The 27,980-nt window shown below is 46.0% G+C and overlaps 1 protein-coding gene and 1 long non-coding RNA gene across 13 annotated transcripts in view; one reads left to right on the forward strand and one right to left on the reverse strand.

Moving 5' to 3' along the window:
• The window catches only part of NSUN4 (NOP2/Sun RNA methyltransferase 4), a 47,744-nt gene extending 42,912 nt beyond the window's left edge, over positions 1-4,832 (reverse strand). For 8 of the 12 annotated variants that reach the window (XR_013402488.1, XM_077958666.1, XM_077958649.1 and 5 more), the window contains exons 1-2: positions 4,717-4,832; positions 515-858 (exon numbers count right to left, since the gene is read on the reverse strand). Coding sequence is in view for 10 of the 12 variants with exons in the window: in XM_077958666.1 (XP_077814792.1) it covers positions 515-858; positions 4,717-4,809 (437 nt within the window). In the remaining 2 variants the exon portion in view is untranslated. Of the gene's footprint in view, positions 1-514; positions 859-1,361; positions 4,304-4,716 lie in introns of those variants that run through there. The other 4 variants (XR_013402436.1, XM_077958667.1, XM_015138753.3 and 1 more) reach the window with 4 other exon arrangements.
• LOC144333663 (uncharacterized) lies at positions 4,553-6,993 on the forward strand. Its single transcript, XR_013402575.1, has 2 exons — positions 4,553-5,051; positions 5,702-6,993. It is a non-coding gene; the product is annotated as an uncharacterized LOC144333663 (long non-coding RNA).
• The last annotated feature ends 20,987 nt before the right edge of the window (positions 6,994-27,980 follow it).

A 27,980-nucleotide genomic window follows, 5' to 3' on the forward strand; every position in this document is an offset into this window, starting at 1 on the left:
CAGCCCTATTTCCTAGGAAAGTCCCACTACCTCTTTGCTACCATGAAGTTACTTTTCCTATTCACTTTGATGGGTGGCTGTGAGGGCAAAATGAGAAGACTGCTGTGAATAACACACATTTCAACTTGAGAGAGCCCAGTGAGTGCTCATGTAAAAGGTGGCTGTTTTCTGCCAGAGGCACAGAGCAGAGTGGGTTCAAAGTGCAGGTTCTGGGTTTAAATATTAGCCACATCACTTACCATCTGAGGGACCTAAAGCAAGTAAGAATCTTAACTTCTGTGTACCTCAGTTTCCCCAAATGTAAAAGAGGAGCAATAATAACTACTTCATAAGGCTGTTGACAGAACAAAAAGAGATAACATATACATGGCACCTCAAAAAATGCCTAGTCTGTATAAACATGCCATAAATATTAGCAATATTATGGTCCTTATTACAGAGAGTAGACGCTGAGTCTCATCATATCTACTTCCAGCAGGCACTCAGGACTGCTTGTCACGGCTCCAGATCCTACCTGGCAGGAGGGAAGCGACTGACATCCCCTCTGGCAAAAGTGAAGCATCGAAGGTTCGGACTGCAGGCCCAGGAGGCAGGGGATGGGGCTGCAGATTGGCCACCCTCAGACTGCAGTTCCCAGTGGGAGATGGCTTCATTCACAAAGTCCTTGGCGCTCAGCTGCTCCAGCTTAGCACTTACATGATCCCAGGCAGCAAAGTTATTGACCAGTGCACCATACTTCTGCTCTGAGAGGAGACTGACACGGATTGATGGCCAAAGATCTCCAAACTGCACACTGTAAGTCATGTCAAAATACTGCAAAGCCAGTCGAACGGCAGGGAATTTGGGCTCTGTGGCAGCCTAAAAGAGAGAGGACAGGCTTATTGGTTTTCCCAGTCTTGCCTCTACCCCCTACTACCTGACCCCACCTCAGAGTCTAGGGGCAACTTGGATCCAGCTAGTGCCCACTCCTGCTTTTGCATCCTGCCTTCCTGCCAGAGAAGTGTGAGAGGGAACAGTAGCAGAGGGTGGGCCTTCCCATCTCAGGGTTGTCCAATAAAGATGTAACTCTCATGGTACTGTGCGGGGGTCATCAAGGAGGGGGACCTTGGAGTAAGAGGAACTTAGAAGAATGGGAGCTCAGGAGAGGACTCTTGAGGAAAGCCTGCAGAAGATTAGGAGAAACTATGGAGGCTCTGGGAAGCTTTGAACTTAAAAGCAAAAGGCCCTTTTCTTCTGAACAGTCCTATTAGAAAGCACTTTCATGTCTTCTAGCTTATGTGAGCACTACAACTGATAGCTCAGTAAGATACAAAAAAAAATTAGTAACGTTTCAATGTGATGAAGAGATGCGGGTAACTTACCTAGCGTCATGCAGTGACCAGCACCATAATGCTTAGAATTAGAGGGTTGAGGGTCATGTTGGGAGAGTTCCCAGACCCCAGAAAGGTAGGATAAGGAGGGCACACAGAATCCTGAGGTGTGAACCAAAACAGGGACTTGTAGAATGACTGCTATGGGGGTAACAGGAGACAAGAGGACAAGAGCGAGGAGGCAGAGTAAAAGAGAAATGAAGACTTCAGATGAGGAGTCCACAAGTTGGTCCTAGTTGCTGCAGCTGGGATGCTTGTTATAGCTGGCAATCTTGTTACTATCTATGCCTTGCTCTGGCCTAGATTTTTGGTCTGGTCAGAACTTTTGCTCTGGCCTTCATTTCTTGTTATGGTGAGGACTCTCACTCTGACTGTGACTTTTGCCCCTGCTGGGACTCTTGCTCTGGCCTTGACCTTTGCCATGTTGGGGACTCTTGCTCCGGTTCCAACTTTTGCCATCATAGAATCTTGCTCTTGCCCTGACCTCTGCTAATTTGAGGACTCTCACCCTGGCGCTCATTTATGCTAAGCTGGGGACTCTCACTCTGGCCGTGACTTGTGTTTTGTTGAGGACTACTGCTCCGGCCCCAGCTTCTGCTAGGATAGGGACTCCTTTTCTGGCTTGGACTTCTGCTCAAATGATGGCTCTTGCTCCGGCTCTGACTTCTGTCATCACGAGGACTTGCTTTGGCTCCGGCTTTGGCTTTGGTGGGAACTCCTGCTCTCACTGTCACTACTCTGGCATTCCCTAATAATAGTCGAACTACAGCTGGGATTGGTGTTACAGCTGGAATCCTTGGATGAAGGCAAAGGGCAGCTGTAGGGAATCTGCAGGGGCTCTTTGCAAGGGCCTTGAGAGGCCACAGGGTAGATATGGAGGCCACAGGGGACAGTATCAGGGTAGGCCCGGACTCGGGGGACAATAGGTAAACTTCGAGGATCAAAGGGTGTTCTCAAAGGGATAAAAGAATAGATGTGGGTAGAACAAGGAGGCATCACAGGCTGACGACGAGGTTGGGGTGGGCCCCTAGGAGTGCTATAGGTGTCACACCGAGGCACAATGGGAGGGGGGCCTTTCGAATGATTGAGGGAGCCAGACAGTGGGCAGGGATGGGGGGTAGAGGGAACCACAGAGTATATATGGGTATTGCAGGGGGGCCCTATGGAGGGCCCATGGGGGCTGCTCTGAGCATAACTATTGGGCGAGACAGGATCACAAGGAAGGCTGAGGGGAAGAGAAGTGGGGATAACCGTTTTGAGGGTTCTACGGACCACAGTCGGTAAGGCAGTCCCTGGGGGAAGTTCTTTGGGGCTGGAATTTGAAGGAGTTGTGATGTATGGCTCCATACAAGAAGGACCAGAGAGGCAGGAGGGAGGTGGGGGAGAGGTGCGGGCCTTAGTGGGCTTGGGCTGGCTAGAAGGGGTGTGCTGGGGAGTATTGACTAGGGAGAGACATTTGTGGGGAGTATGTGACTGTCTTAACTCTGGGGACTTAGGGGACTCCGGTTGGGGGGAAACTGGGGTGGGAAGAGGGGGTTCATTATAGCTTCTGCGGGGAAGTGACTGGGGTGGAGATATAAACTGGTTGCCCAGGGGTGAAGGGAAGGAAAGGACAGAATGAGGACCATGGGGACGAGATGGTTCCTGGGAACAAGGGGGACCATTTGTGGTGCCCGGAGTTAGGATGAGGTAAGAGTTCCCACTTGGCTCCCAGGAGAGAACGGACTCAAAGCAAGCCTTCCTGGGAGCCTGGGACTGGGGTGACCAAGCAGAATCAGTACTCCTGGGGTGCAGGCGGATGGCATAGCAAGGACTTCCAGGGGTAGGCATGTAGGCCTCTGAAGAAAGATGGGAGTAATGATAAGAGCCGTCCTGAAGTGACCTGGGAAAGCCAGGCCTACCTGCCTGAGAAGAGAGTGGGGAGCCACAACAATTTTTCTTAAGGGGCAGGTCAAGCTGTGGTTTGGGTTCACAAGAGTCTAGAGGCCTAAGGCTGCCACAGTAAAAGCTGCCAGTAGGTGGGGAAGGTGCTGGGGAGAGAAGGGGGTCATTATAACTTCTCCCTGAGGACCAGTGAGAGGGCAGAGAGATCATCAGCCCAGTTTCCAAAACTCTGTGAGAAGGGGTTGAGGAGTCCATAGGACTAGTTTCCACTGGCCGGCGAGCAAGAGGAGGTGAAATCGTGAGGCAAGTTCCCGGGGTCCTATGTGTAGGAGGAGGTGAAATCATGGGTCCAGTTTCCAAGGGTACATGAGTGAGCTGAGGGGAGGTCACTGGGCTCGTTCCCGGGGACTGATGAGCAAGGGGAAAGGAGGTTGCCGGGCTGGTTCCAAAAGCTGAAGGGCATCTGCTGGAGTAACAGAGATTAGTGCGCTGGTCAAAGTATGCGCCTTGAACACAGGCACGCCGCATTCTCGAGGGACTCATCCAGCTGCAGTAAGGGGTCCGCTGACAGAGAGGGGATGACCCCGGAATGCTGAACTGCTCAAAATAAGGGCTGGAGAGTGGGGAACCCGAGTGCCAGGGCTCGCGGCAGTAGGTCCTTTCCGGGAGTGGGGAAGAGGACTCAAAAGAACATCTCCCTGACTGCAAGGAAGGTTGTGCGGGTGGAAGAGATGGTGGAGGCCGCGAGGGCATCGGCTGGGGTGGGTAGGGGGGCGTGCCAGTCATAGAAGAAATTCCAGGGCTTCCAGGGAGGCAAGAAAAAGGGTCTCTGGAGAAGCAGGGAGATTCCAGAGGATGAGAGGATTCGTTGCACCTTTTGCCAGGGTTTGGGCCGGCAGTACGGGCAGGGTCGTCGCTGTAACCTTTCCCGGTCGCCAGAGGCAGTTCGAGGTTGAGGAAGGGGCTGAATCCTTTCCTGCAAGGCGGCGGAGACCCAGGAGTGCAGGGAAGGTCGCTATGGTATTTTCCGAGGGGTGAGGGCGAACGGGCTGGAAAATCAATGAGGAAAGGAGGAGAAGTCATGTGGGGGAAGAATGGGCAAGGGAAAAGGGGAGGGGAGGGAGGGAAGTAAAAGGGGTAGTGGGGGACAGAAAGGTATGTGCACACAGCTGAGGAACAAGAGACCGTGACATCACTAAAAGAATGAAGGCGAAGGTGATGACGCAACTTAGAGGGGCGGAGTCAGGAGACTGCAGACGTAACAAGTGGAAGAAACAAACGCTCGGGACAGAAAGAGTGAGGATAGAGGCGGTGACGGAACAGACGTGAGAGGGAGGTGCCTCCGGATGCTCAGATAAGTACTTGGGAAAGACGCGTAGGCGTTCTAGAGGGCCGGGAAATGGAAGGACTGGAGAACTTTCCACCCTCACTTTTCCCTCCTGCGCCCCCAGCTGGACCTTACCCATTTTTTCTTATGTCGATGTCTCCGCGGGACCGTCGCGAAGTCCACACGCTTCAGCAGCTCCCGGACACCCCTCAGTGTCAGCGCAGCCATGTCCGCGTGCGCCACTGGGTAATTCCGACCGGAACCGCAGCGGGAGACTCGCGTGTTCCGGGGTGGTGGTGAGCGCCACCCGGCGGGACACTAGCGAAAAAAGGGGAAGGAAATACTTCCGACGTTCTCCCAGGACTCCGCGCGCCTCTAGAGACTCCGCCCCGCCAGGGATCCCCTGAAGGCTGCTGGAAAAAGAGCAACCTGGCACCCGGAATGATGACTCTTCCTGGATGCTTGGAGCAGTGCGAGGGACTCCAAAGAAGCCCCTAGCCCACTTAGGGGATCAGGGAGGATTAGGAGCTGGTGGTTGAGTACCGAAAGAGTTAGCTAGGCGAAAAGGGAAGGGAAGGGCCTCCTAGACCGAAATTGCATGGAGGAAGATCCTTAGGTAGAGGAAAATGAGATCAGACTTGTAGGCAGAAGATTTGCAGTGAAACGAATGAAGCTTAAGTTTCAGGACCTATCATTTGCACGCCCCCTTTCAAGGAACTATACCTAATTTGTATTATTATTATTTTTTTCTTGAGACAGAGTCTCCCTCTGTCGCCCAGGCTGGAGTGCAGTGGCACGATCACAGCTCTCTGCAACCCTTGCCTCCTCGGTTCAAGCGATTCTCCTGCTTCAGCCTCCCAAGGAGCTGGGATTACAGGTGTGCACCACCACACCCGCTAATTTTTGTATTTTTAGTAGAGATGGAGTTTCACCATGTTGGCCAGGCTGGTCCCGAACTCCTGTCCTCAAGTGATCCACCTGCCTTGGCCTCCCAAAGTGCTGGGATTACAGGCGTAAGCCACAGTGCCCGGCCAAGTTTTGTATTTTTTTTTATTTTAACTATGCCTTCTCAAATTCTGGAAGCGTTAGGCCCCACAACATTTGACATCACTGAATCCAGTGGAGAGGAGGGACATGATCAGAAACTGTGTTTTTAAATGATCATTCAACAGCCAATTATCAGGGTGGGTAGGAGTGAGAGAGGGAGATCAAAAGGCAGGGAGATTGGCTGGGATTACAGACATTGTTACCAGAGAGAGGGTTCTTGGATCTCTCACAAGAAAGAATTCAGGGCGAGTACGCAATGCAAAGTGAGAGCAAGTTTATTAAAGTAAAAGAATGAAAGAATGGATGTTCCATAGATAGAGCAGCCCCAAAGGGCTGCTGGTTGCCCCATTTTTATGGTTATTTCTTGATGGTACCCTAAACAAGGGGTTATTCACACCTCCTCTTTTTAAGAGGAAGTCTCGCTCTGATGCCTAGGCTGGAGTGCAGTGACTTGATGTGATCTCGGCTCACTGCAAGCTCCGCCTCCCCGGTTCACGCCATTCTCCTACCTTAGCCTCCCAGTAGCTGGGACTACAGGCGCCCGCCACCTCGCCCAGCTAATTTTTTGTATTTTTGGTAGAGACAGGGTTTCACCCTGTTAGCCAGGAGGGTCTCGATCTCCTGACCTCGTGATCTACCCGCCTGGGCCTCACCAAAGTGCTGGGATTACAGATGTGAGCCACCATGCCTGACTGCCTCCTTTTTTTAGACCACATAGGGTAACTTCCTAACCTTGCCATATAAACTGTCGTGGCGCTGGTGGGAGTGCAGCCATGAGGATGACCAGAGGTTACTCTCGTAGCCATTTTGGTTTTGGTGGGTTTTGGCGGACTCTTACTGCAACCGGTATCAGCAAGGTCTTTATGAGCTGTATTTTGTGCTGACCTGTCTCAAACTGTGGCTTAGAATGTCTTAACCGTCTGGGAGTGCAGCCCAATGGGTTTCAGCTAAGGGAGGAGACCACCCCTCATATCATCTTATGCCCAATTTCTGCCTCCAAAGAAAGAAGTAAAAACTAAAAGGCAGAAATGAAAGCCACAGGCAGACAGCCGGGCGCCGCACCCTGGTCCTGGTAGTTAGAGATCTAACCCTGACCTAATCGGTTATGTTATCTATAGATTATAGTCATTGTATAGAAATGCACTATGAAAATCCCTATCTTGTTTTGTTCCAATCTAATTACCGGTGCATGCAGCCCCCAGTCAAGTACTCCCTGCTTGCTCCATCAATCACAACACTCTCACATGCACCCCCTTAGAGTTGTGAGCCCTTAAAAGGGAGAGGAATTGCTCACTCGGGGGGCTCGGCTCTTGAGAGTGAAGTCTTGCCGATGCCCCTGGCCAAATAAACCCCTTCCTTCTTTAACTCGGTGTCTGAGGAGTTTTGTCTGCGGCTCGTCCTGCTACATTTCTGTGTTCCCTAACCGGGGGGCGAGGTGAATGGTGGATGGTTGAGGCAGCTCCTTAGGCGGCTTAAGCCTGCCCTGTGGATCATCCCTGCCGGGGACTCGGACCAGCCCAAGTGACGCGGATCCTGAAAGCGCTGCTGGGTAGGCATTTGCCCCGGTGGGACGCCTCACCAGAGCAGTGTGTGGCAGGCCCCCGTGGAGGATCAACGCAGTGGCTGAACACTGGGAATGAACGAGCACTTGGAGTCTGGACATCTAAAACTTGGTAAGACTAGTCTTTGAAACTTGCCCACTCCATTTGAGTGGAAGCGTGGCCTGATCCCCCATGGTGTGCCTTTATCGGCACTTTGGTTTTGGTTTGGGTTTTGATTTGGTTTGAATTGCTTGACAGGACCGGTCTTGGGAACTTGCCCACTCCATTTGAGTGGAAGCGTGGCCTGATCACCCACGGCGTGCCTTTATCAGCACTTTGGTTTTGACTTGGTTTGAATTGCTTGACAGGATTGGTCTTGGGAACTTGCCTACTCCATTTGAGTGGAAGCGTGGCCTGATCACCCACAGTGTGCCTGTACCAGCACTTTGGTTTTTGTTTTTGACTTGACTTGGATTGCTTGGTACTTTGGTTTTGACCTGGCTTGGATTTCTGGATACTCTGATTTTGGTTTTGATCTTGGTTTGGTGTAAACTACAAAAGTGTGTGTGTGTGCCCTTTTTACCCGTTCTTCGTTTTGTGGTGTGCATGTGGTGTAAGCATGGTGTTTTGTCTAGAGGAAACATGGGTGAGGCACAAAGTAAGCCCATCCCACTAGGAACTATGTTGAAAAATTTCAAAAAAAGGATTTAAGGGAGACTATGGAGTACTATGACACCAGGAAAACTTAAAACTTTGTGTAAGATAGACTGGCCAGCATTAGAGGTAGCTTGGCCATTAGAAAGAAGCCTGGGCAGGTCCCTTGTTTCAAAGGTGTAGCACAAGGTAACATGTAAGCCAGGGAACCCAGACCAGTTCCTGTACATAGACACTTGGTTATAGTTGGTTTTAGACCCCCGCTCCCAACACACAGTAGTTGAGAGAACAGCAGCATAAGCAGCTGGCAGAGGCAAGGAAAGACCAGCAGAGAGAGAGAAAGGAAAGAGACAGAGAGGAAAAGAGGCAAAGAGAGAGAGAGGAAGAGACGGAGAGGAAGAGACAAAGAGGGAGTCAAGGAGAGAGAGAGAGAGAAAGACAGAGGCAGAGAGAGAGAGGAAAAGACAGAGGCAAAAAGAAAGTCAAAGAGAGAGAGACAAAGTCAAAGAGAGAAAGAGAGTATATAAGTAGTTAAAAAAAAAAAAAGTGTACCCTATTCCTTTAAAAGCCATCATACCAATTCTAATTTGGACAAAACAAGGTCTTATTAATAGCAAAGGATAATTAAAATCCCAAACTTACAAGGTTTTCAACAAAAGTAAAGTTTGCTAAAAGTTAACAGTGTAACATGTATTATAGTAACTTCTATTCTTATGGCCTTAGACAGTCTAGTCCACAAACATAAAAAAAGGTTTGCTTTGGAAAAGAATGGTTATCATCTTCGGAAAAAAAGGGGGGAGAAGGGGGGGCGGAATTTATATAAAAAGAGGGTTATATGGTAAATTCTTGCCCTGAAATAAATTAACTGGTTGTTTAAAGAAAGAAGTGTGTGTAATAAGTCAGAAAGTTAAGGTATGTGGAAAAATTGCCTGTAAAAGTTGTGACAGAAAAAAAAGGTTATAAAAAAAGTGTTAAAAAAGGAATTTATACAAAAAAAATGTATAATTTAAAAGTAACTAGGCCTCCTGAATGTAAAACTATTGAAAAAAAAAAAAACAGTTTATGTGCAAGGTGTATAAGAAAAGCAAAATATATCTGTGGTAAAAGGATTATAAGGAAGCATAAGAATGTACATTTTTACCTACATTAAAAAGTTTTTAAAAATTATTGTTTTGAAGGTTTAAGCAAGTTTTAAAACATTAATTGTAAAGAACATTCTGTGTGTAAACATATTAGCTAAAGTTAAAGAAGTATCATCCAGTTTTTCTGTGAACTGGACATTAAAGTAAAAGCATAACAAGTTTTTCTTAAAGCACCAACCTGCTCTTTAGCAAAAATTATAAAAGGTTAAAAAGAGTCTATGAAATCTTACCTTATGGTCAAACATTAAAAATTAAATAAATATGTCTACAAGGTTTTATTAAAATTAGGTTTAACATTAATAACACGCTAATATAAAGATAACATTTAGCTTATCTGGTATAAAAATCATACGAGAAGCATTGTTAAATGTAAAATGGTATTTGGCTTTCTTTGGTTTAAAAACCAATAAAAAATAGGAGCTAAAGGAAATTTATCAGTAAAAAGGCACTAAGGACTATAAAGTCCACTGCCAAGGTCCCCACATTTAAAACAAAAGGTCAATTTCTTAAAAATTATATACTTGGTTTATCTTCCACTTTCTCAAAAAAAAAAAAAATAAAAAAATAAAAAAAGTCTTTTAGCACACGTGCCACCCCTAGAATTTCCAGTAAACCAGCACCAGCCTGAAGATCATGTTCTCATCAAAAGGTGGAAAGAAGAAAAACTCGAGCCAGCCTGAAAAGGACCCTACCTTGTGCTGCTAACCACCAAAACTGCTGTTTGTACAGCAAAAAAGGATGGACTCATCACACCTGAGTCAAGAAAGCACCACCCCCTCCAGAGTCGTGGGCCGTAGTCCCAGGGTAAAACCCTACCAAACTAAAGCTAAGAAAAATTTAACTCTTTTCATCTATTCTATTACTCTTTCTTCTTTCCTCGTTCTATTGCTGACCATCTAGTTATTAATATAACCAAGTCAATTTTGCCTCAAACTATTGCATTTAATGCTTGCCTTGTTATACCCTTTGAGGACTTGCCAAGTCAAAGACAGCTTTCTACTTCAGAAAAGTACCTCTGTCTCTCCTGACTCTCCTCAGACTAGACATTAGTAAACTAGGACCATTTAATCCAGGGACATCTCGATAAAGACCCCAGTGCTAACCAGGAGTCTTGCCCCCTGATGTAGAGCTTTCATGCCATAGTTGGTCCCACATTCTGTGGACCACTAAAGAGCAAGGATGGACTGCCCCAACCAGTTTTTGTAATTTTCCTAAAACCATACATTCATTTTACTAGAGGATCATAGAAGTTAAAGACCTAAAACAAACTTTAGCAATTAAGACAGGATACCAAGATGGAAATGCCTGGATAAATTGGATCAAATATTCCATCTGCACGTTAAACAAAAGCAATTGTTATGCTTGTGCACATGGCAGGCCAGAGGTCCAGATTGTCCCCCTTCCACTAAGGTGGTCCTGCAGTTGACCAGGCATAGGCTGCATGGTAGCTCTTTTCCAGGATTCTACAGCCTGGAGTAATAAGTCATGCCAAACTCTCTCTCTGCTATATCCCTAAGTCCAGCACCCTGCGGTTCAGCCCCCGAGGGCCATCCAGCTTCCATCTCCCAACACTAAGTTCACTTCATGTCTGTCACAGCAGGAAGGAAACTTAACATTCCTTACGAATTTTCAAGAGCTTATCAATCAGTCAGCCCTTGTTCATCCCTGAGCAATGCGTGGTGGTATTGTGGTGGACCTTTACTGGACACTCTGCTGAATAACTGGAGTGGCACTTGTACTTAAGCCCAATTGGCTATCCCTTTCACCCTGGCATTTCATCAACCAGAAGGAAAAAAAATAAGACATCATAAAGCGAGAGAAGCCCCTTATGGGTCTTTCGACTCTCATGTCTATTTAGATGCAATTGGAGTCCCACAAGGAATGCTAGATCAATTTAAAGCTTGAAATCAAATAGCTGCAGGATTTGAGTCAATATTTCAGTAGATGACAGTTAATAAAAATGTAGATTAGATAAACTACATCTGTTACAACCAACAGCAACGAGCTTTTCATGAGTTAAAAAGAAAAACTCATGTCGGACCCAGCCCTGAGGCTACCTGACCTGACAAAACTCTTTACACTGTACGTGTCAGAAAAAGAAAAAATGGCAATTGGAGTTTTAACCCAGACTGTGGGGCCCTGGCCAAGGCCAGTGGCCTAGCTCTCAAAACAACGAGACAAGGTTTCCAAAGGCTGGCCCCCAGGTCTAACGGCCCTAGCAGCAAAGGCCCTGTTAGCACAAGAAGCAGATAAACTAACCCTTAGGCAAAACCTGAATATAAAGGCCCCCGTGCTGTGGTAACTTTAATAAATACCAAAGGATATCATTGGTTAACAAATGCTAGATTAACCAAGTACCAAAGCTTGCTATGTGAAAATCCCCACATAACCATTGAAGTTTGCAACACCCTAAACCCCACCACCTTGCTCCCAGTATCCGAGAGCCCAGTTGAACATAACTGTGTAGAGGTGTTGGACTCAGTTTATTCTAGCAGGCCCAACCTCTGAGACCGTCCTTGAACATCAGTAGACTGTGAGTGGTACGTGGACGGGAGCAGCTTCTCCAACCCCTGCAAAGTGACTCTGAAGAAGACGACAAGCCCTGCTCCTGTGACACCCGGAAGCTGACTGGTCCACGCACAGCTGAAGCATGAGGAAACTCATCGCAGGACTCATTTTCCTTAAAATTTGAACTTGTACAGTAAGGACTTCAACTGACCTTCCTCAGACTGAGGACTTTTCCCAGTGTATACATCAAGTCACTGAGGTAGGACAAAAGGTTGCTACGGTCCTATTATTTTATGGTTATTATAAGTGTACTGGAACTCTAAAAAGAACTTGTTTGTATAATGTTATTCTATATGAGGTATGTAGCCCAGGAAATGACCAACCTGATGTGTGTTATGACCCATCTGAGCCCCCCATGACCACAGTTTTTAAAATAAGATTAAGGACTGAGGACTGGAGGGGGCTCATAAACGATACGAGTAAAGTGTTAGCCAAAACAGAAGAAAAAGGGGTGCCCAAACAAGTCACCTTAAAATTTGATGCCTGTGCTGTCATTAATAATAATAAGTTAGGAATAAGGTGTGATTATCTTAATTAGAAAAGAAGCTATATGGCAGAAAATAAGTACATTTGTCATAAATTAGGAGTGTGTGGAAATAAATGTAAATACTGGTCTTGTGTCATTTAGGCCACTTGGATTAAAAAAAAGCAAAAAAAAAGGATCCAGTCCACCTTCAGAAAGGAACAAATGGCCCTTCCTGTACTAAGGGACAATGTAACCCTTAGAGCTAGTAATAACCAATCCCCTTGATCCTCACTGGAAAAAAGAGGAGCGTGTGACCTTAGGAATCGATGGGGCCGAACTGGATCCTGGAGTAAGTATCTTGGTTCGAAGAGAAGTTTACAAACGCTCTCCTGAGCCAGTGTTTCAAACTTTCTATGATGAACTAAATGTGCCAGTACCACAAATTCCAGGAAAAACAAGAAATTTGTTTTTGCAATTAGCCGAGCATGTAGCACAGTCTCTCAATGTCACTTCATGTTATGTGGAGGAACTGTAATAGGAGATCAATGGCCATAGGAAGCCCGAGAATTAGTACCTACAGACCCAGTTCCTGATGAATTCCCAGCTCAAAAGAATCACCCTGATAATTTCTAGGTACTAAAAACCTCAATTATTGGACAATATTGCATAGCTAGAGAAGGAAAAGAATTCACTCACCCCATAGGACGACTTAGTTGTCTGAGACAGAAACTGTATAAAGGTACCACAAAAACAGTCACTTGGTGGAGTTCAGATCACACAGAGAGAAATCCATTTAGTAAATTCCCAAAGTTGCAAACCATGTGGACCCACCCGGAGTCCCACCAGGACTGGACAGCCCCCACTGGATTATATGTGGGCATAGAGCTTACACCAAATTACCTGACCAGTGGGCAGGTAGTTGTGTTATCGGCACTATTAAACCATCTTTCTTCCTACGGCCCATAAAAACAGGCGAACTCCTGCGCTTCCTTGTCTATGCTTCCCGCGAAAAGAGAAGCATAGCTATAAGAAAATGAAAAAATGATAAATGGTCCCCTGAGAGAATCATACAATATTATAAGCCTGCTACTTAGGCACAGGACGGCTCGTGGGGATACTGGACCCCCATTTACATGATCAATCGAATCATACGGTTACAAGCTGTCTTAAAAATAATCACGGCCGGGCGCGGTGGCTCAAGCCTGGAATCCCAGCACTTTGGGAGGCCGAGGTGGGCGGATCACAAGGTCAGGAGATCGAGACCACAGTGAAACCCCGTCTCTACTAAAAATACAAAAAATTAGCCGGGCGTGGTGGCGGGCGCCTGTAGTCCTAGCTACTCAGGAGGCTGAGGCAGGAGAATGGCGTGAACCCAGGAGGCGGAGCTTGCAGTGAGCCTAGATCGCACCACTGCACTCCAGCCTGGGCAACAGCGTGAGACTCTGTCTCAAAAAAAAAAAAATAATAATAATAATAATCACTAGCCAGGCACGGTGGCTCACGCCTATAATCCCAGCACTTTGGGAGGCCAAGGCGGGTGGATCATGAGGTCAGGAGATCGAGACCATCCTGGCAAACACAGTGAAACCCCGTCTCTATTAAAAATACAAAAAAATTAGCCGGGCGTGGTGGTGGGCGCCTGTAGTCCCAGCTACTCGGGAGGCTGAGGCAGGAGAATGGCGTGAAACCAGGAGCCGGAACTTGCAGTGAGCTGAGATCTTGCCACTGAACTCCAGCCTGAGGACAGAGCGAGACTCCGTCTCAAAAAAAAAAAAAAAAAAAAAAAAAGAAAAATAATCACTAATAAAACCGGCAGAGCCTTGACTTATCTATTCTGGCCCGGCAAGAAACTCAGATGAGAAATGCTATCTATCAAAATAGATTAGCTCTCGACTACTTGCTAGCAGTGGAAGGAGAGAGCTGTAGGAAATTTAACCTTACACATAGATAATCAAGGGCAAGTAGTTGAAGACATGGTTAGAGATATGACAAAACTGGCACATATGCCCATGCAAGTGTGGCACAGATTTGATCCTAGGGCCATGTTTAGAAAATGGTTCCCAGCGCTAGGAGGATTTAAAACTCTTATAATAGGAGTTATAATAGTAATAGGAACCTGCTTACTACTCCCTTGTTTGCTACCTGTACTTCTTCAAATGATAAAAAGCTTCATCGCTACCTTAGTTCACCAAAATGCTTCAGCACAAGTGTACTATATGAATCACTATCAATCTGTCTTGCAAGAAGACATGGGTAGTGAAAATGAAAGTGAGAACACCCACTAATAAAATGAGTGAGAGTCTCAAAATAGGGGAATAAGGGAGGAAACCACCCCTCATATCGTCTTATGCCCAATTTTTGCCTCCAAAGAAAGAAGTAAAAACTAAAAGGCAGAAATGAAATCCACAGGCAGAAAGCCCGGTGCCACACCCTGGACCTGATCGTTAAAGATCGACCCCTGACTTAATCGGTTATGTTATCTATAGATTACAGACATTGTATAGAAATGCACTGTGAAAATCCCTATCTTGTTTTGTTCCAATCTAATTACCGGTGCATTCAGCCCCCAGTCACGTACCCCCTGCTTGCTCCATCAATCACAACCCTCTCACGCGCACCCCCTTAGAGTTGTGAGCCCTTGAAAGGGACAGGAATTGCTTACTCGGGGAGCTTGGCTCTTGAGGGAGAAGTCTTGCCGATGCCCCCGGCCGAATAAACCCCTTCCTGCTTTAACTCAGTGTCTGAGGAGTTTTGTCTGCGGCTCAACCTGCTACACAGCCTCATTTTACCCAACTGCTATTTAAGATGGAGTTGTTCTGCTGGGCGCGGTGGCTCACACCTGTAATCCCAACACTTTGGGAGGCCGAGGTGGGTGGATCATGAGGTCAGGAGATTGAGAGCAGCCTGACCAACATGGTGAAACCGCGTCTCTACTAAAAATACAAAAATTAGGTGGCATGCACCTGTAATTTCAGCTACTCAGGAGGCTGAGGCAAAAGAGAATCGCTTGAACCCAGGAGGCGGAGGTTGCAGTGAACCGAGATCGAACCATTGCACTCCAGCCTCGGCGACAGAGTGAGACTCTGTCTCAAAAAAAAAAAAAAAAAAAATTAGCTGGATGTGGTGGCACATGCCTGTAATCCCAGCTACTGGGATGACTGAGGCACAAGAATCCCTTGAATCCAGGAGGCGGTGGTTGCAGTGAGCCGAGATCGTGCCACTGCACTCCAGCCTGGCGACAAAGTGAGACTCCGTCTCCAAAAAAAAAAAAGAGTTGCTCTGGTTCACACGTCTCTGACAAAGTGAGCCACTGCTCCCAGCTGAAAGCTCTTTCTTATTTGGCATTTGAATGTGGAATTTTGGAATTTTCTTATTGGCAACAAATACTGTCAGTCATTTTCCTTGAAGTGACAGGCTCACTTTGTTCATTTTTCAAGAAAAAGGCTGGCTGTGTCGCTGTGGCTCATGCCTGTAATCCTAGCACTTGGGAGGCCGAGGCGGGTGGATCACCTGAGGTCAGGAGTTCGAGACCAGCCAGGCCAAAGTGGTGAAACCCAGTCTCTACTAAAAATACAAAAATGAGTTGTGCATGGTGGCTCATGCCTGTAATCCCAGCTACTTGGGAGGCTGAGGCAGGAGAATAACTTGAACCCAGGAGGCAGAGGTTGCAGTGAGCTGAGATCATGCCACTGCACTCTAGACTGGGCAACAGAGTGAGACTCTGTCTCAAAAGAAAAAAAAAAGAAAAATTCTATTATATTAAAATATAATTGATTTTTTCTGTTGACCTTGTATCCTGAGACCTTCCTAAACTCAATTATTACTTTTGGTAACTTTTTGGAAATCTATTCAGGTTTTCTAAGCATATGGTCATGTCTTTTGTAAATAAAGACACTTTAACTTCTTTCTTTTCCATCTATTTACCTTTTTTTTTCTTTGCTTTATTCCACTGGCTAGGACTTCCAGTACACAGTTGAATGTAAGTGGTGATGGTAGACATCCTTGCCTTGTTCCCATTCTTAAGAAGAAAGCATTCAGTACTTCACCATTATATATGATATTAGCTGTAGTTTTGTGTGTGCGTGCACCTGCATGTGTATAGATGTCCTTTCTTAGGTTTAGAAAGTTTCCTTCTATTCCTAGTTTGCTGAGATTTAAAAAAATCATGATAGTTGTTGATTTTCCTTAAGTTTTTTGTTGTTGTTGTTGTTCTATTAAGATGATCATACAGTTTTACTCCCTTTTTTTTTTTTTTTTTTTTTTTTTTTTTTGGCAGAGTTTCGCTCTGTCACCAGTCTGGAGTGCAGTGGTGCCATCTCGGCTCACTGCAACCTCTGCCTCTTAGGTTCAAGCAATTCTTCTGCCTCAGCCTCCTGAGCAGCTGGTATCACGAGCAGCTGGTATCACAGGCATGCACCACCACGCCCGGCTAATTTTTGTATTTTTAGTAGAGATGGGGTTTCACCGTGTTGGCCAGGCTGGTCTCGAACTCCTGACCTCAGGTGATCTGTCCACCTCCTAAAGTGCTGTAATTAGGTCTGAGCCCCTGTGCCCAGCCAGTTTTACCTCTTTATTCCATTACTATGATGAATCATATTGGCTGACTTTTCAATATGAACCAACTTTGTATTCTTTAAAAAACACATTAATTCATGATACAAATACAGTATTTTTTTTTTTCTTTTAAACAGAGTCTTGCCCTGTCACCCAGGCTGCAGTGCAGTGGCACAATCTTAGCTCACTGCAACCCACGCCTCCCAGGTTCAAGCGATTCTTCTGCCTCAGCCTCCTGAGTAGCTGAGACTACAGGTACATGCCACCATACTCGGCTAATTTTTATATTTTTAGTAGAGACGGGGTTTCGCCATGTTGGCCAGGCTGGTGTTGAACTCCTGACCTCAGGTGATCCACCCACCTCGGCCTCCCAAAGTGCTGGGATTACAGGTGTGAGCCACTGTGCCCAGCCCAGCCGATGATACAGTATTCTTTTTAAATATTGTTGGTATTCTTGGGTCTGAGTTAATGAGTCGTATTGGCCTGCAGCTTTTTCTTCTTATAAAGTCTTTGTTTGATTCTGATATCATGGTAATGCTGGCCTCATGAAATGAATTTGGGTGGCGGGCACCTGTAGTCCTGTAGTCCCAGCTACTTGGGAGGCTGAGGCAGGAGAATGGCATGAACCCGGCAGGCAGAGCTTGCAGTGAGCTGAGATCATGCTGCTGCACTCCAGCCTGGGCAACAGAGTAAGACTCCGTCTCAAAAAAAAAAAAAAAAAGAATTTGGGAAATGTCCCTTCACTTCTGTTTTCTTTCTTTTTTCTTTTTCTTTTTTCTTTTTTTTTTTCTTTTTTTGAGATGGAGTTTCATTCTTGTTGCCCAGGCTGGAGTGCAATGTCATGATCTCGGCTCACTGCAACGTCCACCTCCCAGGTTCAAGCAATTCTCCTGCCTCAGCTTCCTGAGTAGCTAGGATTACAGGCACCCGCCACCGTACCTGGCTAATTTTTTTTTTCTTTTGTATTTTCAGTAGAGATGGGGTTTCACCATGTTGGTGAGGCTGGTGATTTTTATTGATATATAATAATTGTACATATTTTGGGAGTACATGTGATATTCTGATACACGTATACGATGTATAATGATCAGTTATGAAGAGATTGGGATATCCATCACCTCAGACACAAACATTTATCTTTGTGTTGGGATCATTATAATTCTTCTAAATATTTTAAAATATACACTAAATTATTTATAATTATAATTTCCCTACTTTACTATCAAATACTAGAATTTATTCCTTCTATCTAACCGTATTTTTGTACCCATTAGCCAACTTCTCAATTTCTTTTTTTTTTTTTTTTTTGAGATGGAGTTTCATTCTTGTTGCCCAGGCTGGAGTGCAATGACGCATCTTGGCTCATCACAGCCTCCGCCTCCCGGGTTCAAGCAATTCTCCTGCCTCAGCCTCCCGAGTAGCTGGGATTACAGGCATGTGCCACCATGTCCGGCTAATTTTATATTTTGAGTAGAGACAAGGTTTCTCCATGTTGGTCAGGCTGGTCTCGAACTCCTGACTTCAGGTGATCCGCCCACCCCAGCCTCCCAAAGTACTGGGATTACAGGTATGAGCCACCATGCCTGGCTCAATTTCTTTAATTGATATAGGGCAGTGGTGATTTTATCCTCCCTTAGGGGACATTTGGTAACATCTGGAGACATTTGGGGTTGTTACAACTGGGTGGTCATTCTGGCATCTAGCTGGTAGAGGCCAGGGATACTGCTCAGTACCCTACAATACTCAGGACAGCCTCCCCCACAACAATTATCCAACCCAAATATCAACAGTGCTGAAGTTGAGAAACCCTAATATAGAGCTATTTGAACTTTCTAATTTTTCTTGCATTGGTTTTGACAATTTGAGTCTTTTTTTTTTTCTTTTTTTGAGACAGTCTTACTCTGTCACCCAGGTTGGAGTTCAGTGATGCAATCTCAGCTCACTGCAACCTCTGCCTCCCAGGTTCAAGAGATTCTTGGTGCCTCAGCCTCCTGAGTTGCTGGGATTACAGGCACGCACCACCACACCTGGCTAATTTTTGTATTTTTAGTAGAGGCGAGGTTTCACCATGTTGCCCAGGCTGATCTCTAACTTCCAACCACAGGTGATCCCCCTGCCTCAGCCTCCCAAAGTGCTGGAATTACAGGCATGAGCCACCATGCCTGGCCCCAATAATTTTAGTCTTTTAAAGAATGTGTCCATTTCATCTAAGGTATTGATTGTCTTCATATAAAGTGTTTCAAAATATTCCATTATTATCCTTTTAATGTTTATAGTATGGGGTGGCAAACTACAGCCACAAGCCAAATTCATCTTGCAGCCTGTTTTTGAAATACAAATACATAATTTTTATGGCTCCTTTACCACTGCAATAGAGTTAAGTAGTTGCTTCACAGATCATGTGTGACCCACAAAGCCAAACATGCTCCCTGAATCTTTACAGAAAAAGCTCGCTGACCTTTGGTTTATAGGATCCTTAGTGATGTCCCCTCTCTTATTACTGATATTGGCAATTTGTGTCTTCCCTCTTTTGTACCTTATTAGGCTAAAAGATGTTTATATATTTTATTGAACTTTTCAAAGGGCTAGCTTTTGGTTTTGTTGTTTTTCTCCGTTTATTTTATATGTCATTGATTTCCACTCATATTTATAGTTGATTTCTTTCTACCTTAGTTCTATTGTCAAACTAAATAAAAGAGATTATCCAAATATGATAAATTAATTCAGGAGTAAGCATTGCAATGTGGAATATGGTACCGTATTAACCTATGGGCATATGAGGAGGCTGGGAGCAAACCGCCCAAAATCTGGCTGTAAACTGGCCCCAAAACTGGGCATAAACAAAATCTCTGCAGCACTGTGACATGTCCATAATGGCCTTAACACCCAAGCTGGAAGGTTGTGGGTTTACGGTAATAAGGGCAAGGAACACCTGGCCCACCCAGGGCAAAAAACCGCTTAAAGGCATTCTTAAGCCACAAACAATAGCATGAGCGATCTGTGTCTTAAGAGCATGTTCCTGCTGCAGTTAACTAGCCCAACCTATTCATTTAATTCGGCCCATCCCTTCGTTTCCCATCAGGGATACTTTTAGTTAATTTACTATCTATAGAAACAATGCCAATGACTGGTTTGCTGTTAATAAATATGTGGGTAAATCTCTGTTTGGGGCTGTCAACTCTGAAGGCTGTGAGACCCCTGATTTCCCACTTCACACCTCTATATTTCTGTGTGTGTGTCTTTAATTCCTCTAGCATTGCTGGGTTAGGGTCTCCCCGACTGAGCTGGTCTCGGCATGAGGAGGTAAAGGAAAATAAGAGTTTTTTTGTTTTTTTTTTTTAATTTTTTTTAGACAGGGTCTCATGTGTTGCCCAGGCTGGGCACTTGCACAATCATGGCTCACTGCAGCCTCAACTTCCCAGGCTCAATCAATCCTCCTGCCTCAGCCTCCCAAGTAGCTGGGACTACTGGCACATGCCACCACCCCTGGCTAATTTTCGTATTTTTTGTAGAGACAAGGTTTCACCATTGTGCCCAGGCTGGTCTCAAACTCCTGGGCTCAAGGGATCGCCTGCCTTGGCCACTCAAAGAGTTGGGATTACAGGTATCAGCCACTATGCCTGACCTGAAAAAAAAAAGGGGGTGGGTTTTAAAGGAAAAGTTAGAATCGTTACATATAGTAAGTTGTTTTGGAACAATTATTGGTTGCTACAAGAATCAGTAACAAGGGTTAGTCAATAACAAGCATTAATCCAATCAATAACAAGCATCAGCCCAAGGTTGGACAGGCAGTTACTGGGCAGATGTTTTCAAAGAAGTATTTTGTGTAAGGTTGTGATGGCTTTTGTGCAAGGCTGTGGTTTAGATGCAGACAGGCAGGTGAGCCCCAAAACTGGGGCTTAGTCTGGGAGGGATCTTGGTTTTGCCAAGGAAAGAATTTAAGGGTGAGCTGGTGGTGTTAAACAGCACTTTTTTTTTTCGAGGCAGGGTCTCACTCTGCCACCCAGGCTAGAGTGCAGTAGTGCAATCCCAATTCACTGCAGTCTCAACCACCTGGGCTCAAACAATCTTCCCACCTAAGCTACCCAAATAGCTGGGACCACAGGTGCCCACCACCATGCCCAGCTAATTTTTGTATTTTTTGTAGAGACAAGATCTCATTATGTTGCCCAGGCTGGTCTCAAGCTCCTGAGCTCAAGCAATCTTCCTGCCTCAGCCTCCCCAAGTGCTGTTATTGGAGGCACGAGCCACTATGAGTGGTCAAACAGCAATTTTTATTGAACTGGAGCTACTCCTTGTAGAGCAGAGACAACTCATAGGCAGTGTGCTCAGAGCAGTTCTCGTCCTGTTGGCAACTGTATTTATAGCCACTTCCACCCACTTTTAATTACATGCAAATTAAGAAGCAGGCTAATGCAAATTGAGGGGCAGGTTATTCCTAACTTTCTAGGAAAGGGGCAGTAATTTCCTGGTCATTGCCTAGCATCTGTAAACATGCCCCAGAGGAAGTATCTTATGCTAATGACCAATGAGGGTAGCTAGGGATGGCTTTTGTTGCCATCTGCTGGTTCCTGCCAGTTTCTTCATTTTATCCAAGTGGGACCTTGGGACCTGGAAATAATTTCTGCCAGTCCCCTACTTCATTCCCCCTCAGAGATTAGATACTCCTCCTTAATCTTAAAGGGGTGGCCGGGTGTGGTGGCTCAGGCCTGTAATCCCAGAACTTTGGGAGGCCAAAGCAGGTGGATCACTTGAGGCCAGGGGTTCGAGACCAGCCTGGCCATCATAATGAAACCCCATCTGTATTAAAAATACAAAAATTAGCTGGGCGTGGTGGCACAGGCCTGTGGTCCCGGCTACTCAGGAGGCTGAGGCAGGAGAATCACTTGAACTCGGGAGGAGGTTGCAGTGAGCCAATATAGCACCACTGCACTCCAGCCTGGGGGACAGAGTGAGACTCTCTTAGAAAAAAAAAAAAAAACTTAAATGGGCTGCAGAAGGGCAGAGGGCCATCTTCTGTAGCTGTTTTCTGCTAATTTTATGGTCATAGGCCCTGCCTAGCGTTGGAGGAGTGACAATCTCTGGATACCTAATCTGATGGGTCTAATAGCAGCTTGTTTTTGTTTTCTAGGTCAGAAGAAGGGATGGGTTAGAAGCCTTGTGCCAGCATTGTTTTCATGTGGAATTATTGTAGTCTAGAAGACACAAAAGTTACTAGGAGGTTAAACAAGGAAGGGTCAAAAATTAGTGATAATAGAATTGCATTAAAAGTCTTAGGAAAGGTAAAAAAAAACAAACAGGTGAGAATAACACGTATAGTTTAATACTGCACATACTCTGCCTTGTAATATTATTTAATTTTGTGTTTGTGAAATAACAACTTTAAGTCTTTTTTTTTTTTTTTTTGAGACGGAGTCTCGCTCTGTCGCCCAGGCTGGAGTGCACTGGCCGGATCTCAGCTCACTGCAAGCTCCGCCTCCCGGGTTTACGCCATTCTCCTGCCTCAGCCTCCCGAGTAGCTGGGACTACAGGCGCCCGCCACCTCGCCCGGCTAAGTTTTTGTATTTTTTTTAGTAGAGACGGGGTTTCACCGTGTCAGCCAGGATGGTCTCGATCTCCTGACCTCGTGATCCGCCCGTCTCGGCCTCCCAAAGTGCTGGGATTACAGGCTTGAGCCACCGCGCCCGGCCTTTAAGTCTTATAAGAGTTCACAAGTGTAGGTCATGATGTCCTCCTTTTACACCTACAGGGACTCATAAGAAACAGGTTTAATATAGGACAGGTGTACCCAGCTAGTGATTTGCTGAAGTTTAACAGTAGTTGGGGGTACTTAACAATACCTATTAAAGGCTCTTTTATTTTGGTTGTAATTGATTCTCGGGGTGGGGGGACAGAGTGAGACTCTGTCTCAAAAAAAAAAATTACGCACCCAGCCTATATCTTTCTTTGTATCTCTTTCCCCTACTTATTGGTTTCTTTTTTATTTTTTAATTTTTTGAGACAAGGTTTCACTCTGTGAAACCCACGGCGCCCGGCCAATCCTGCTCCAGTTTAAGATTTTAAGCCACACAAAAATCACACCCACAAATATTTATTTATATGTATTTAACTTTTTTACTTGTGATATTCTAAAGGAAGAATAAAAGATGAAACAAGTAGGGCGTTCACTAGGACTCAAGTGCTGCGTGCATATGTGAGAAGGGGAGTTGTGAGAAGAGAGGCAGTAGTTTCAGGTCTTGAAGGACCTTGTAAGCCATGACATTAAAGCTGCCAATTGATTACCTCCTTTTCTTTCCCCTATCTAGGTGGCCCACAAACTCTTTAACAACTTGAAATAAATGTGTGGACTTATTCACCCCAGCCTTCATCTTCTGGGCATCAGAATATTTCCTTATGGTTTTGGATATACCATTTGTTTCTTATTTGTGTAACTGTAAGTTCACATGAACCTCATGGATTTTGGCTTAGGCTGGTAGCTTCTATGTAATTCGCAGTGATTCCATCTTAATAAAAGTTCTGTGATCTGCAAACCTGCCCCCTGTCCTTTTTTTATAAATTGAGAATTTTTTTTTTTTAATTTGAAATTTTCTTTTATTTTTGAGGAGGTGGGGAGCAGCAAGGGGGACAGGGTCTTACTTTGTTGGCCAGGCTGGAATGCAGTGGTGCGAATAGCTCATTGCAGCCTCCACCTCCTGGGCTCAAGTGATCCTCCCACCTCGGCCATCAAGTAGCTAGGACTATAGCATGCATCACCACTCCCAGCTAATTTAAAAAATATTTTGTAGGCCGGGCGCGGTGGCTCAAGCCTGTAATCCCAGCACTTTGGGAGGCCGAGACGGGCGGATCACGAGGTCAGGAGATCGAGACCATCCTGGCTAACCCGGTGAAACCCCGTCTCTACTAAAAAAATACAAAAAACTAGCCGGGCGAGGTGGCGGGCGCCTGTAGTCCCAGCTACTCGGGAGGCTGAGGCAGGAGAATGGCGTAAACCCGGGAGGCGGAGCTTGCAGTGAGCTGAGATCCGGCCACTGCACACCAGCCTGGGCGACAGAGCGAGACTTTGTCTCAAAAATATATATATATATATATATTTTGTAGAGGCTGGGCGCGGTGGCTCACGCCTGTAATCCCAGCACTTTGGGAGGCTGAGGCGGGTGTATCATGAGATCAGGAGATCAAGACCATCCTGGCTAACATGGTGAAACCCCGTCTCTACTAAAAATACAAAAAATTAGCTGGGCGTGGTGGCAGTCGCCTGTGGTCCCAGCTACTCAGGAGGCTGAGGCAGGAGAGTGGCGTGAACCCAGGAGGCGGAGCTTGCAGTGAGTGGAGACTGCGCCACTGCACTCCAGCCTGGGCGACAGAGCAAGACTCTGTCCCCCCAAAAAAAATATTTTGTAGAGATGGCATCTCACTATGTCCAGGCTGGTCTTGAACTCTGGCCTTAAGCAATCCTCCTGCCTGAGCCTCCCAAAGTACTGGGGTTATAGGCATGAGCCACCACACGTGGACCACAATTTTTAAACACATTAGATGTACCCATCACCTATCAAGTATGTATGTCTTGATGAGGGCTGTGCCTGGCACAGTGGCTTATACCTGTAATCCCAACACTTTCAGAGGCTGAGGCAAGAGGATCTCTTGAAGCCAGGAGTTCAAGACCAGCCTAGGCAACATAGTGAGATCCTGTCTCTACAAAAATAAGTAGCTGGGTGTGATGGTGTTCTCCTGTAGTCCTAGCTACTTGGGAGGCTAAGATAGAAGGATTTCTTAAGCCCAAAGTTCAGGGGTTACATTGAGCTATGATCACTGGGTCTGGGACACATAGTTGAGACCCTGTATTTTTTAAAAAGAGAAAAAGCCAGGTGAGATGGCTCACAGCTGTAATCCTAGCACTTTGGGAGGCTGAGGTGGGAGGATTACTTGAGGCTGTGAGTTCTTGAGACCAGCCTGGGCAACATAGTGAGACTCTGCCTCTACAAAAAAAAAAATTATGTAAGAAACTTGGCCAGGTATGGTGGCTCATGCCTGTAATCCTAGCACTTTGGGAGGCCAAGGCGGGCAGATTGCCTGAGCTCAGGAGTTCGAGACCAGCCTGGGCAACACGGTGAAACCCCGTTTCTGCTAAAATACAAAAAAAGCCAGGTGTGGTGGCGTGCGTCTGTAGTCCCAGCTACTCGGGAGGCTGAGGCAGGAGAATTGCCTGAACCCGGGAGGTGGAGGTTGCAGTGAGCCGAGACCCCACCACTGCACTCCAGCCTGGGCGACAGAGTGAGACTCCATCAATAAAAAAAAAAAAAAAAACTTTTCACTTGGGGAGGCCGAGGCGAGGGGATCGCGAGGTCAGGAGATCGAGACCATCCTGGCTAACACGATGAAACCGTGTCTCTACTAAAAATACAAAAAAATTAGCTGGGCATGGTGGCAGGCTGAGAATGGCGTGAACCCAGGAGGCGGAGCTTGCAGTGAGCCGAGATTGCGTCACGGCACTCCAGCCTGGGCAACAGAGTGAGACTCCATCTCAAAAAAAAAAAGAAAAAAAGCCAGGCGAGGTGGTTCACAACCTGTAATCCCAGCACTTTGGGAGGCCGAGGCGAGGCAGGTGGATCACGTGAGGTCAGGAGTTTGAGACCAGCCTGGCCAACATGGCAAAACTTCTCTAAAATTCGGTGGGCTTGGTAGTGGGTGCCTGTATCCCAGCTAGTCGGGAGGCTGAGGCATGAGAATGGCTTGAATCAGGGAGATGGAGGTTGCAGAAAGCTGAGATTGTGCTATTGCACTCCAGTCTGGGTGACAGAAGGAGACTCCATCTCAAAAAAATAAAAATTAAAAAAATAAAAAGAAATTTATTTTTTAAAAGACAGGGGCTTGGCCGGGCGCCATGACTCACGCCTATAATTCCAGCACTTTGGGAGGTTGAGGCGGGTGGATCACCTGAGGTTAGGAGTTTGAGATCAGCCTGGCTAACATGGTGAAACCCCGTCTCTACTAAAAATACAAAAAAATTAGCCAGGCGTAGTGGCGGGCACCTGTAATCCCAGCTACTCAGGAGGCTGAGGCAGGAGAATAGCTTGAATCAGGGAGTTGGAGGTTGAATCGTCTAAGCTTTCTGCTAGGCTTCTTCAGTGTACTTTTCCTTTTATAATTAACAAGTATCCCCTTCTTCACCAATCGTTCAACTAATTCACTTATTTATATTTTTATGAAATAATGTATTCCTTTTATTCAAAGGGGTATAATCCAGTACTATCATCATATATTTTGATGCTCAAATTATTCCAGATTTGGCTAGTGGTTTTTGTGTACTTTTGACATGCCCTATCATTCTTTGAGCACTTCCTTTTGTTTGCTTTTAGCTACACCTGTTGAAATGGGGACACACTTCTTTCTTTATGGAATGAAATGTTCCAGACTTAACTTGTACTTTCCCTGTCTCAGCCCTGGAATCACCTCTTCCTCCACAGAACCCTGGTTCCTTTAACTAGGGAATGAAGATCTTTTCATGGGCAGAGCTAGGGAATATATGAATTCCTTACATATACACATACTGGCATCTATGTCTACTTATTTACTAAATTTGTATTTATTTAGTGCATACCAATACCTAAACACTACAGGGTTTGTTCTGGTTTTTACCCTTTCTTTTTTTTTTTTTTTTTTTGAGACGGATTCTTGCTTTGTTGCCCAGGCTGGAGTGCAGTGGTGCTGTCTCAGCTTACTGCAACCTCTGCCTCCTGGATTCATGTGATTCTCCTGCCACGGCCTCCCAAGTAGCTGGGACTACAGGCACATGCCACCATGCCAGGCTGTTTTTTTTTTTTTTTTTTGTATATTTAGTTTTGCCATGTTGGCCAGGCTGGTTTTGAACTCCTGGCCTTAGGTGATCTGCCCACCTCTGCCTCCCAAAGAGCTGGGATTGCAGGCGTGAGCCACTGCGCCCAGCCAAACCTTTTCCATATTTGTAACTCTATTCTCTGATTGCTAGCTCCCATAATCTGCAATATATTTACCTATTGGATTAATCCTCCCTATATGTAACCAATCTCCCATTGCCAGTACCACCTTTCCAGGTGCCCTATTCTCATCTTGCTTAGACTCCAATACCCTTCCACCACAACCCTACACACTCCAATTCTTTTTGAGACAGAGTCTTGTTCTGTCACCCAGGCTGGAGTGCAGTGGCACAATCTCAGCTCACTGCAGCCTCTGCCTCCCAGGTTCAAGCGATTCTCCTGCCTCAGCCTCCTGAGTAGCTAGGGCTACAGGCTGGCTAACTTTTGTTTGTTTGTTTATTTATTTATTTATTTAGAGATGGAGTCTCACTCACTGTCACCCAGGCTGGAGTGCGATGGCACAATCTTGGCTCACTGCAGCCTCTGTCTGACAGGTTCAAGTGATTCTCCTGCTTCAGCCTCCTGAGTAGATGGGGTTACAGGCATGTACCACTGCACCTGGCTAATTTTTGTATTTTTAGTAGAGACAGGGTTTCACCATGTTGGCCCGGCTGGTCTTGAGCTCTTGGCCTCAAGTGATCCATCTGCCTTGGCCTCCCAAAATGCTGGGATTACAGGTGTGAGCCACCATGCCCAGTGCTAATTATTGTATTTTTAGTAGAGATGGGGATACATCATGTTGGCCAGGCTGGTCTCAAACTCCTGACCTTAAGTGATCGACCTGCCTTGGCCTCCCAAAGTGCTGGGATTACAGCAGTGAACCACCACACCTGGCCCTCATTCCCTTTTTAAAAAATTAGCCGGGCATGGTGGCATGTACCTGTAAGTCCTAGCTACTGGGAAGCTGAGGCAGGAGGATCTCTTTAGCCCAGTTTGAGGCTGCAGTGAGCTATGATGGTGCCACTACACTCCAACTTAGGCAGTAGAGCGAGACCGTTTTTTTTTGTTTTGTTTTTGTTTTTGTTTTTTAGTGCATACCAATACCTAAACACCACAGCATTTGTTCTGGTTTTTACCTTTTCTTTTTTTGTTGTTTGAGACGGAGTCTCACTCTTGTCACCCAGGCTAGAGTGCAGTGGTGCGATCTCGGCTCACTGCAACCTCCACCTCCCAGGTTCAAGCTATTCTCCTGCCTCAGCCTCCTGAGTAGCTGGGATTACAGGTGCCCGCCACTACGCCTGGCTAATTTTTTTGTATTTTTAGTAGAGACGGGGTTTCACCATGTTAGCCAGGCTGATCTCAAACTCCTAACCTCAGGTGATCCACCCGCCTCAGCCTCCCAAAGTGCTGGAATTATAGGCGTGAGTCATGGCGCCCGGCCAAGCCCCTGTCTTTTAAAAAATAAATTTCTTTTTATTTTTTTAATTTTTATTTTTTTGAGATGGAGTCTCCTTCTGTCACCCAGACTGGAGTGCAATAGCACAATCTCAGCTTTCTGCAACCTCCATCTCCCTGATTCAAGCCATTCTCATGC

This window comes from Macaca mulatta, chromosome 1 (genome assembly GCF_049350105.2).
Source record: "Macaca mulatta isolate MMU2019108-1 chromosome 1, T2T-MMU8v2.0, whole genome shotgun sequence".
Lineage (NCBI taxonomy): Eukaryota > Metazoa > Chordata > Mammalia > Primates > Cercopithecidae > Macaca > Macaca mulatta.